At 42.1% G+C, this 12,011-nt stretch overlaps 2 protein-coding genes across 4 annotated transcripts; both read right to left on the reverse strand.

Moving 5' to 3' along the window:
• Positions 1-320: 320 nt before the first annotated feature.
• Positions 321-3,032, reverse strand: LOC105699195. Its single transcript, XM_012424011.2, has 7 exons — positions 2,245-3,032; positions 1,994-2,146; positions 1,719-1,854; positions 1,506-1,633; positions 1,079-1,369; positions 719-973; positions 321-606 (listed from the first exon to the last, which is right to left on the reverse strand). The coding sequence occupies exons 1-7, from the start codon at positions 2,489-2,491 to the stop codon at positions 485-487; spliced, it is 1,332 nt and encodes a 443-aa protein (XP_012279434.1). The 5' UTR covers positions 2,492-3,032; the 3' UTR covers positions 321-484.
• A 117-nt stretch (positions 3,033-3,149) lies between these two features.
• LOC105699193 (DENN domain-containing protein 1B) lies at positions 3,150-11,887 on the reverse strand. Of its 3 annotated transcripts, XM_012424008.2 has the most exons (14): positions 11,623-11,886; positions 11,076-11,231; positions 10,851-10,988; positions 10,615-10,747; positions 10,352-10,405; positions 9,878-10,135; positions 9,458-9,787; positions 9,177-9,353; positions 8,862-8,894; positions 8,628-8,682; positions 8,372-8,555; positions 8,049-8,181; positions 6,377-7,156; positions 3,150-5,879 (listed from the first exon to the last, which is right to left on the reverse strand). In XM_012424008.2, the coding sequence occupies exons 1-14, from the start codon at positions 11,637-11,639 to the stop codon at positions 5,454-5,456; spliced, it is 2,874 nt and encodes a 957-aa protein (XP_012279431.1). In that variant the 5' UTR covers positions 11,640-11,886; the 3' UTR covers positions 3,150-5,453. The 3 variants fall into 3 exon arrangements, with proteins under 3 accessions (XP_012279431.1, XP_023289058.1, XP_023289059.1); XM_023433290.1 differs by lacking the exon at positions 8,862-8,894 and having other exon boundaries at positions 11,623-11,887; XM_023433291.1 differs by lacking the exon at positions 6,377-7,156 and having other exon boundaries at positions 11,623-11,880.
• Between the last annotated feature and the right edge of the window lie 124 nt (positions 11,888-12,011).

A 12,011-nucleotide genomic window follows, 5' to 3' on the forward strand; every position in this document is an offset into this window, starting at 1 on the left:
ACGGGACTCTACGGGACTCTACGGGACTCTACGGGACTCTACGGGACTCTACGGGACTCTACGGGACTCTACGGGACTCTACGGGACTCTACGGGACTCTGCGGGCACACTGCGAGACTCTACACTTAACAGCTGCCAGAAATGAGTTATCCATGCCCGCGACCCATTGGGTGATATCAGGTGGCAAGTGCGTTAGCCGTCCGCGTTCTCCACCGGTGGGTTTACTTATTTTATTTTCCACAGGTAAAACCGAAAAATCTTCGCGCCAGTTCCCCGGAAAAATCAAACAATTCACTAAACGCACATAATAAGCCCGCAGAAAATTTGTCGCAGGATTTATTTCGCCACGTAAAACACTTAATGCAGCAAATATTAGCCTCGTGTAAAGGCATTCCATTTCGTTTCTTCCCCGACTTAAAATCAACATACTTGGCATCGATGTTATATCCCGTCCAGGTAAGAATTACAATTTGTTCTAAAACTATTACGATATCCGCGACGTGCATGGTTGTTGGATATAGTTGAGGCAAAAGCCTCTATTCCCAATATCGCTCGGAGCTTCGACATTGTCGGTGTGGAGAACCAGTCTGAAGGGCTTGATTGTACCTGAAAAGAAACTCGTTATGATACCTCTTCTTCAAATAAATCGTCAATTATTTATTACCTTTAACTGTGTAATCGTTTCTTGACTTTTTCGGTTATGTCTCTTTATACTTACTTATGACAGTCGAAGAATTAATATTCTGGTTTTCAGCATTAAAAGCTCCTCCACAAATGCGGTCTACGCACGTCATGGGTGCTGTAGATAATCTACCCAAATTGGATGCGCAAGGGATCATCAGCCAATCTGCCTGGCATGCAGTCCCTGTCATTGAAGGTACTTGTTGGGTCATTGTGTTTCCAGATAACGTAAATGTACTGATACGAGTTGCCATTGATTGACTTCCAGGAGTTGCCATGGCCCCAGGTTGCACTGCAGTAGAAAAGTAAAAATTTAAAAGTATGTTCTACGTGTACAGAAATCACATTGCACAATTGTCAATGGAAGTAATGAGTAACGAGATGAAATGCAACGTACTTGGTCGAGAACACGCCATGTATTGTATCCCACAAAAATTGTTCTCTGTCCTGATACAAATACTGTAATCCTGGTTTGACAGCTGAAGACCATTGTTGTCGTCGTAATTGAATGACTTTATTTCTCCAGAAACTCCGGTGTAATATTGAAGGCAGCCTTCCTCGGCTCTGTAAATCGTGCTGCAAGGGATTTGCGACACCCGAATTTTCCAAAATCGAGAATAATTGCTGCCGCTGGTGACGAATGTTAACGTTACTGGGTTGCTTTGCCCGGTCCCAGCATTGACATACACTGCAAAAAAAAAATTATCGTGTTAGATCAAAGATCAGATTAGATAGAACGTGCTATTTTAAAATTAATTTTAAGTGAGATGTCATCGAGTGATACTCTAATGCATATTTAACATTTTTTTAAGCGATTCACTCACTGTGATTCCCGTCATTGTTGCCGCAAATCGGAGGGATGGGATTGGCTCCTGAGACAATGAATTGATCATAGGTGCACATGTGATTCGTCGTTTCCGGCCCTCTTATGCTCATCTGGATAAAATCCAGCCTAGAAAAAAATCCCAAACCAATTTTTTTTAATAATAGAAACAAAAATTAATTATAGACTCCGTCCCATGTCTTATAATTCTCACCTGAATTGACAGACATCCGGGTGGGACTTGATCAGGGTCAATTGGCACGACTCCGACGTCTCGGTAGGCGATGGGTGATTTGTATTAACAAAGTATGTATTATTGTCGCTGGTGGATTGTCCGCACGTAACAGTAACTAGAGAAAATTGAATGCCCGGGTGTTATGAAAATTTCAGATAGGCTGAAAAGTCGGGAGGAAATTTTTTTCCAATTAATGCGCGTTAGTAGATTTTTGTTCTTTCTTTTAACTTATAGATAAAAAAAATCATTCTTACCGACGCAACACACTCCATAACCATTGGCGCAAGTTCCACTAGCCGATCCTTTTCTCTGAGAACATTCCGCAGCCGAGACGCAGATTCCATTTTCCCCGGTCGGTCCACCGCAGAGATTATTCTCGAATTTCACCAAAGTGAACAGCGACAGGACTGGACAAAAATTAAACACGTCGAATCAAAGTCTAATTCGAGCGTTTCACAATTTAATTTCTAATTTATCTCCCCCTCGACCGTGTCGAATTACTTACATCTCCTTCCTCTGTCGCCAGCCTCTTGACCGCCGTTTCCAAAACTCGCACCATGACGTCCACCTTGACTTTGCTCCGAAATAACTTGATCCCTTCGCCGATCGAGCCCTCTTTCTCCGAATCTCCAGAATTTCTTCCCTTCCGGCGACCTTTTCCATCCCCTGTCGAATCCGGTCCATCCCTCGACTTGCGCATTGCAAAGCACGCAAAGTTCACAAAAAAGTGTGATTAAGTGGACCCAAATCATGCTTATCGATACAAAAGATATTCATATAAGCTCCCAGATCTCTGACGAGTGTAAAAACAAAAGAAGATAAAACAAGGATTGCCTTCAAGGCATTTGCGGGAGGAAAAATCGAGCTTTCGGGATCTCCACACCGCGCGCGGCTAATATCGGCGTCTCTACCTCCGTTCACTAGCGCGAGCAGCGCTGCCTTCTCGAATTAAATACTCCGTCTTTGCGAAGATGCCGTGTTACGATTTGCCTCGCGAGGGTGGGGAAAAGGATTATCACATCTTGCTACGGGGGTTTCGGAGAAAGCAGGGAAATTTAATTTCGCGCCGGGCTCCATTGTCCCTGACACTCGTGGCGACGAGTTCTTGCGATCCCGACAATTAGAGATACGAAAGCGAGGCGCTTAAGACATTAGAGGACGCGAGACTGCATGACTGAAGCATTGTTAAGAAATCTTTTTCTCCCGTCACCTTTGTCCACGGACATTTATGTGCAATTAGCAATTAACGAGAGTGAACAAAGTACCACTTGATAAACAGTCGAGCACTGCTGACTTCGACAAATTAATCATTCTTCGCCGATAATATCGATACAATGAATTTCTTCTTTCTCGCATAAAAAGTGTCAACCGATGTGTACAAATGTGGGAGACAAAATGCCCACTTTTAGATAAGATCGGATCATAATTTATTTGTGCAATTTGAGCAGTTACTATAACAACGTTACGTACAAACATGGTCTCACGATACACATTGTAATAGGCATTACAAAGAAACCGCGATACACGGCCCTATGGAAGCATAATCCTGTTAGCTATTTGCGAAAACTGAGTATTAAGTCTACTATCAGCTGACAGACTTACTTTTACTCTTACTTTCACTAATGTCACCGGACGTCCAGCGACTGGTTCGTCACAGTTTCAAGACGGCCATCACTTTAGGTTGATTTTTCGACACTTTCGCTTGTTCGCTCGGAGATGTTCCCTCGGTTGTAAAAGGGTCCAACATCCACCGTTTATTTATTGTCACCTCGCAAACGTATCCACCAAGCGAATAAACAAAAGCAGCCGAGATTACGCCTACGTAAAATATTCGCGTACGGCTCAATTGTTGCACGGTTTCGGAATAGGATTTTCTTTCCCTCATAATATCACTTTCGCGTTCAGATAAACGCATATCGTCATTGAACCGTTCTTCTTCGGCATTGCGCTTTATACATATTCGCCGTGGAGATGTTTCGCTAACCATGCTTTTATCCAAAAGCGAAAGTAATTGTTCTACCGTCCGATACAGCGGAATCAAGTTCAGAGCTCGAAGATTACTTATTCTGTTTCGAACGAAATCCAAGACTGACCGCTGAGTAATTTCTTCGGTCTCGATGCATTCCTTTTCGAGTAATGGTTTAATATCAAATTAATGCGCGATGAATAAACGGTCTCTCTCGACGTATAAAATTCAATTTAAATTGCCAACAATTACAAGCTCGACTCCCTGCGTTACAATAAATATATTTCTATTTCTTTTTTTTTATTTATTAGCTACTTCCTTAATTGTTAGCTCCGAACTCAATGCCTCCGGATCGATCCTAAGCACTTATCCAGACAATTAAACCGGAATGGAGGACGCCCCAATCCTGCTGGCGAGGTATATAATAGTATTTACAATACGTAACAACATAAAACTCGTTACAGAAATTCGGTCTGACGCCAGCTGACGGACCAGGGACCTTGTATAAATCTTTTTACGCTTGTATAAACGATAACAAACTTTCGCTCGTAATTTATTTACAATTGGTTCTTTGATATGTCATCATTGCCCGCGCCTTGGCCCGATTACTAGCCAGGACGCGCATTACTCGAACTTAGTCCAGCTCGTCCCTCTAGATTATCTCCTCTCCCTTATTACACGAATTCTCAGTCCCATTAATATTATTTAATCCTTCTAAGACCTTCATTATACTCAAATATATCTCGTTCGTCCTCCGAATCATTGAGGCAACCTCCTTATCGGTGAACCGTATACCATATCAATACTGACGCTCTTTCTATGCACCTTTGCCCTATGGACTCGTTTTTCTGTTTGTCCAAACGAAAGTGGCCTAATCTCCCTACGCTAATTTAATTTTCCTGCACGTCAAGGGTTCGTTACATTTGGGAATTTGTCTCCCTTCCTCGGTTGGTTGGTTTCTAATCTGCGTGTTATCAAAGTTACGCGTACAGATATTGACCATCGAACTTCTCGGATTTGCTCGACCGTAACGTTCTCGTTGTAACTAATCGAGAAATCATTTTTAAGCTAGTCTACTATCTCGTGATTGATCTCTAAATCATTTCTATTTACGTTTAACGGAGTCTAGACCGTGCCTCTGCAGGTTGTAGTCGCCGAGCTTTTTGGACTCGTTTCGGACCGGTTTAGTCTTACTATTCGTGCTACCAACTAGAGCGGTGAAAAATGTATAGTTCTTTATTACGTGAGTTTAATGGAATCTAAACCGTATTCCTGCAGACCGAAATCATCCATCGACTCGACACGATTTGGCCTCGACATCGCTATTACAGCCGACACAAATGATTCTAACATCTCACTCCTCCCGTACAGCTTTGCATCTGACTTGCTATAATTTCCACTACCTATTTAACTCGGGCTAAGTCTTCTTCCTACAAGTCCAGATCTCCAAGCGCTCTCGACATATTCAAGACTCCGAAACTCTCGACATAACAAGTGCGACGAAAGATGTATAAACGATCCCGCCACGCTACGTTTCTCCGTGACTACTTCGAAGCGGTTAACCCGAAGCTATCGTCTCAGGTGAATGCGTTTTCCGCGTCAACAACGAGCGATAGGCAATAATGCATCCTACAGTACTTGTCGCGCACGTTGCCCTGGATAACTTTTACCTGGAGCATTTTTTCCCCATCACCCTCCGTTGGCTTGGAAAATCGCGAGAGGTCGCGGCCCTCCCTCTCGAGGCCGTGTTACTCGAACTTGGTCCAGTTGTTCTGTAGCTTGACAGTTGGCTCGTTTGACAGCGAGCCGAAAGCAGTGTCAATACTGTTGCTGATCTCGGTGGCGCTCTTCTCACACGTCTCACTTTTCCCCGACGACGATGCTCCACCGTTCGTTACACTGAATTTATTGAAGTCCAGGCCGTATTCTTGAAGAAGGTCGAAATCGCCCAATTTCTCAGGCTGATTCTTGGCTTGAGACTCGGGGTTCTTTGCGCTGGGCAGAAAGTATGGGTACAAAGGGTTGCTAAGACCCTCCCCCATTTGGGGGATGTGCAGAGACTGCGTCATTTGCTTCGAGTCGTTGAATTTCGAGGATTTCGACAATAGCGGGTCAAAGTCGTCGTCGCTGTTCACGGAGTCCAACCTGATAAGATCACGCTCTTCCGAGAACTCCTGAAAGTTTAATCCAAATCGAAAGATGAGACATCGTCAGAATTAAATCCAGCAACAATAAATTAACCCGCCAAAGGGAACAAAAACCCTTTCATTTAATTTTCTTCTCCTACTATATATAATTTATATAATATAATTTCACTTCAACTTCGGATGCAGGCGTACTTTCTCGATCTCCCTTAACAAGCATTAAATCTCTGCATCGAAAGTACTCTCGTGTATCTTGGTTCGGGCTGAAAATTCTACGTGGTGATCGACAAAATTCGAGAGTACCGAAATAAAAGCCCGCGAACCTCTCGACGGATACTCGGAGATGATTACAGTACCCGGGGAACAAAAATGCACACGATGATACCGCCCTAAGAAAGCAACACTGCACGATGACAAACGGAAGCAGCGTCAAACGATTCGTGACGTAAATTCATGAATAAATAATGGAAAGAAAAAAAAAAGGAAAAGAGACCGTAGCGATGAGAAATAAAATGAACGGCGTTTACCTTGGCGAGTGCAGGGCTGTGTCGGGCATTTAACGAGGGAATCTTGGGATCGGCCTCGCATTCCGAGGAAGGGATCACCGAGTTCTGCGTAAGGAAGGGATTCAGGGCTCGGCTCGTATCGAAGGGATCTCCTGGAAGAGCTTCGCTACTCTCAGACCCGAAATTCTCATCCCAGGGGACCTGAGAACCCGCGAAAGGATTACTCGCCTCGGCAACTTTCGCACCTATCTCAGCCGTCTCTTCGGAGCTCGTTCCATCGGACACGGAAACGAGCTCTGGGAGGCCGGTCTGTTGATTTAAAAATGGATTCGTAGGGTTAATGAATTCTCTGGAGCCCACGAAAAATTGGGCCCTCGATCGGGAGCTGCCGTTCGCCGAGAGAGAAGGAAAAACTCCCTTTTTCGCCCTCTTCGCGGGTTCTTTCGGCCCTGGGGAAGAGTCGCGGCTGGACGAGTCCTTCGAGCTCGAGGAATTTTTTCCGGACGAACGATTCGTCCCCCCGAGCTCGTTGGGCGGCCCGGAAGTGCCGGAGGTAATGCTCGACAGACTGGAGAGAATAGATCTCGTTGAAGCGAGCAGCGTTGATTTTTGCTCCGTTTTTTGCGATCGCGCGGCCGAGCCCCCAAGAGTGCACATGATGGCGGCGCTTTGGCTTTGGCTTTGGCTTTGTCTTTGGGAAACTTCATCGTCGTGGGAAGTTGTTACAGGAAGTAGAGGGCCGTGCCGTACGTGACCGCTCCATGCAGATCTCAAGCTGTCTAAACTGCGGACCGGCTTCAACTGAAAGTTATGCACACAACACTTCGATCTACTGTGACAATGCAAGTCCTGTGGAATGCTCGAAACGGGGCTGTGGAAGCACCTTGACAGACGAACGAAGAGTTCAAAATTAGATTGGATTAACACACGTATATGCAGAGAGTCTTAGAATTGTGGTTCACAATTTGTCGATGGAGCTGCACCCCTTTTTGGAAAATCTTGGTTAAGGGACACTCCGATATGCAGTACGTTAACTTTTGTATGGCCAGGACAGGTGAATGTAAGCTTCGTAAGACACATCGATGGAGGTTTTTGCAGTGTTTAGTAATTAATCTTTCCCTTTTCCTGGGTTACGGTGGCTCTAGTAAATTATGTGAGAGCTCGATACGATGCATCGGTGTCTCAGGTGTTTCCATATACCAGGTGTGCTTAACGTAGAAGGTCAATGTAACTAAATGTCAGTTTAATTTTAAAATAATCTCGATGTAAATTATATGTAAATGTACTTACAGTGCATTAGAAAGTACCTGAAAGCACAAAGAAGCACACCGATGCCTTAGCATGCCGTGCGTAAATTATGTGTGCACTCTTCCCTTTGTTTCACCGGCTAAGAGATCACGCGACCTTGTTTACCGGTCATTTATCATTCAGCCACAACTAATGTGAAATCTTGCATAAATATTTATCCGTGCCTCATTGCACTATTCAGTGGAGTAATACATTTGCAGTAACTATCCAACACGATTACTCTAAAGTGTTTCTCGTCATCGCAGCAAAAGTACCATACGTATTTTCTCACACATTCGCATAATTCCGGTAACGATTAAATTGGGCATGCTGCGTTTTCACCAAGTAGTGCTTCCAATCATAGAAATTCTGATACCGTAACCGTTAAGTCGAGCTCTCTACTTACAGTTCTATCTACAGGCGGCGTATTCGGGAATATCACGTCTCGCATTTCGTGCATCAAGTCGATGTTCAGTCGTTCCGGAAGTGGATCACATTCCTCCGGAGAACTCGAACTCAAAGGAGAGTACTGTTTCCGACTGTAACACACGAAACACCATGCAATATTTACTATGCGTGAAATATCTTCAATTTTGCAAGCACGAGCCTCTGGCACTAACCAGGCAGCTAAGTTCTTTTTTTTTTTTTTTTAATATCAATCCCAGATTGCAAAAAAGCCTCGTAAAAAAAATTAGGAAAATGGAGTGGGATTATATATTAAGATTATACCTCGTCTCGGGGACGGCGCTGTTACGAAATCGTGGTTCCTTCCTGTAGCTGGTAGTCGCTGTAAAACCGCTAAGAGGTTTTGAAGGAGAACTAAAAATAGCTGGACTTCTCTCCAAAGTGGGCGAGCTCGGAGCTGATCTGGGCTGCTGAAAACGGGAACTTTCCTCGTGCCTGCTCGAACGACCTGGCGAAAATAGTCCTTAAATTATTACGGAGTAAACATATTTTTTTTACGTCCAATTCTGAGCGAAATTACCTTTCCACTTTAGTCCCTTGTAGACCGTCCTCATGTCTTTACTCTTGTCTTTTACCTGTAACGTGATAAACTCAAGTTAAACAAATGACAAATTAAAAAGAGTTGCAAAATCGTAAACATTAAGGAACATGTATCGACGTATACAATACCAAGCGCAAATTGCAATACAAATGGTCATAAATGGTGTACGAATTTCTTTGAAATGTTTACGAATGTCAGCTTTCTTCAACTCACCGACTTGACTGCAGATTTTACCGCCGGGTTTGCCTAAAACGAGAAAAGCAAGCACGCTAAAACGAACAATGCCTACCAGGTTAATAACTATTACAGACAAACTAAAAAAAGCATTATTTATACAATCATCTAAAGCTTTGTAACTGTAGCCGGGTTATTCAAGCAAATCACGAAATGAAACACATCCGAACCGTGGACTAGAATGATTAACACAACTTTTGACAAAGTAAAAAAAATTATAAACACTTTTTCAAATAAATGAACTATCTTGAAAGGATAGTTATGAAAGAGTTAAAGAGCTAAATTTCGCTTTACCTTATCTTTTACGCTGCGGAAAAATGCGGTACCTTCCTTTCGCATGGCGTAAGTCCATTCGCGGTATTGTTGCCTAAATTTACTGTTAGATTTATCCGAGTAATTGCAAGCCTCTAATTCGAATTCATCAGAGAAGCCAAGCCCTGAGTTCAACATGTGCAGCCTCTCTTCTATAAACTATGACAATAAAAAATGTTTATACATGTAATTATGTTTAAATGCAATTGCTACTGCGATGCCACTGGCTCGTCTTCATATATTGTTACATGTTGTACACATACCTGTTGAAATATTTGCAGCTCTAACATTTTACGTAGGAAAGGCTGCATGGAAGACGGTCGACTTTCAACAAAGGCGTCTTGGTCGAACGTAATTCGTTCACCTTGATGTAATGTCAATGCCTCTCTGTAACCAGCTGTGAGCTGAACTAGAGCTCGCAAAAATGCCCTCGATACTCCATCGCCTAACAATGCTGCTCTGTTGCGTAGTGCTCTTCTTAAATTATTTACCACATCTGGCGGTAAAGACTCTAAATCTTGAAAAGGTGACTCTATCATATTCATGTCAGCATCCAATATCACAACATCTCCTAGATCACTCTTACGCGCTCTCTGAAATGATGGAAACAGATTTGACATAAATGTATTTGTAAAATATTGCGAAAGTTCATTCGGTTGACAAATCATTCAATTATAAAATACCTGTAGTATTGGAGATGGTACACCAATCAGAAATGGCATCGGTGCTAACAGATAATCCATTAATGATAGCGGAAGAACCGGTATATAAATATGTTGCCAAATCATGGGATAAATCAGTGCGTTGCAAGCTTGCACACATGCACTTAATCTTGAAAGTCTTTTGGAGGTGAAAATAATACGACGCTCATACAACATCGATGCAAATATCATCATCATGTTATGGGAATCGACAGCACTGTAATATTCGGTTAGATTTCTCTGCAAGAATGATTAATACTTTAAATACCTTCAAAGTCATAAAATTAAAAGGAACTCTTACACTAATTTTTTAAATGCTTTCTAAAATAGTCTACATGACGTCTAAAATATGTATGCAAATACACGCATCTCATTTAACTAGTTTGACAACCAATGAAAAATCTGAATACATCAATCTTAAAGCAAGTCTTTGTCAAAAAAAAAAACGTTACTTACATTCTCTGGTATACTAGGTAACTGAAAGAGCTTCGGACTTCGACAAACGAATGTCTGAAAAGGAGAATTATAGCTACAATATATTTATACAGCAAATTAAATATTACTAGGATGTGAAATTGCAATAATTACTTAAAAAAGTGAATAAAGAGGTCGTCAAAATAATTTTCTGTTTTGGTACAAACTAATGCAGGCATACACCTTCAAATATTATTGAATTATATGAATTGAATCCCCTTCGTTTCAACAAAAATTTAACTTACAACATTTGGGTGTGGTAATGGGACCGTCACGGAACATCCTGGAAGTGGAATGCTACAATTGTGAACATCTTCAAGGAATTTCCAAAGATCTCCTCCTCCACTTGCCATCAGACTCGCAATCTGATTTAGTAGTCTAAATTGGAGTAATTGAAATATTAATCAAAGGCCTCGATTGACAGAATTTAATATTCTTTCCTGATTAAGAAAATTTAATAAAATAACTTCACTGTAAGTACTTGTAAAATGCTTCGTGCCATGGTAAAGCACTGAGGATAACCAGAGCAGTTTGGGTTTTTGGATCATGCCGACAGAATCCGAACGTCCACTTTGAGTCAATGTGTGTGAGGACGAAGGAAAAATGTTGCACCAGTGTACTAGAAAAAATAGTATAATTTAATTTAAGAAATTTTGCATCATAGACTTAAATGAACAAATCACTATTGTAAAACCGCTTCGCTCACTTTTTCAATTCACACGGGTATGCAAACTTTGGAACGGACTTAAGGATTTCTTGATCCGTGTAAGATTCCGGATATCTCTGAAGTATCCATGCTTCATTCTCTCCAACAGGTTCGGCCACTTCACAGAAACATTCGTAGAGATATTTGACGTTTTCTCTGCGCAAAAAATAAAACACTTCATTTACCAATCCAATATCTTTACATATACCATAAATAATGAACACTAATAGAATAAACCTGCCGCAATATTTTTCAAATATTCGTAAATTTCATTTTATACATCAATTTGCTCTAATATTTAAATAATTATAAAGTCTTTATCGATTTAAAAAATGACAGTACTCCAATAATCATGGGAAGTCATTGCCATAGGATTTTTTACAAAATCCCCAGCAAGACGAAGATTTCATTGCATCATATGGTCGATACAAATGAGTAAGATACATAGGCAAGCTGAAGGCGGTCTTGACTGGTCTTGACAAGACTGCGTTAAGGAAAGAAAGCGTTAATCACGGAATGACGCATAAGCGATAAAGGCAAAACTCACCTTAATCTGGATCCCATTATACTGGTTTCAATATAAATAATTTGGTCGGTCGGTGGTGTTGTATGATCCTCATGATTCCTCCTGACAGTAGTCCATTTCCGATATATCACGTAGGCTTCGCGTAGGCGTCGAAGGCGCTACGACTTATCATTCTGTCTGTCAGCTGGACCCTAAGCAGATACGTACTTTTCCGTCAAATCGCACACACTCTGTATGTCGAAATCAAAGGTTGGGACACCGTGCTCTCGTCGATCACAGTGCCTCAAGGCTCTTCGAGAATCGCGAGGTTATAGGGAGATGGTTAAATGCGCATGCTCGTATAAGTGGCAAGCAATCCCTTCAGAAATCTATCAGCCTTGCCCATCTGCTGCACTGCTGCATTCCAACAG

Source organism: Orussus abietinus, unplaced genomic scaffold, assembly GCF_000612105.2.
Source record: "Orussus abietinus isolate OABI.00-Male unplaced genomic scaffold, Oabi_2.0 scaffold639, whole genome shotgun sequence".
NCBI classification, from domain to species: domain Eukaryota; kingdom Metazoa; phylum Arthropoda; class Insecta; order Hymenoptera; family Orussidae; genus Orussus; species Orussus abietinus.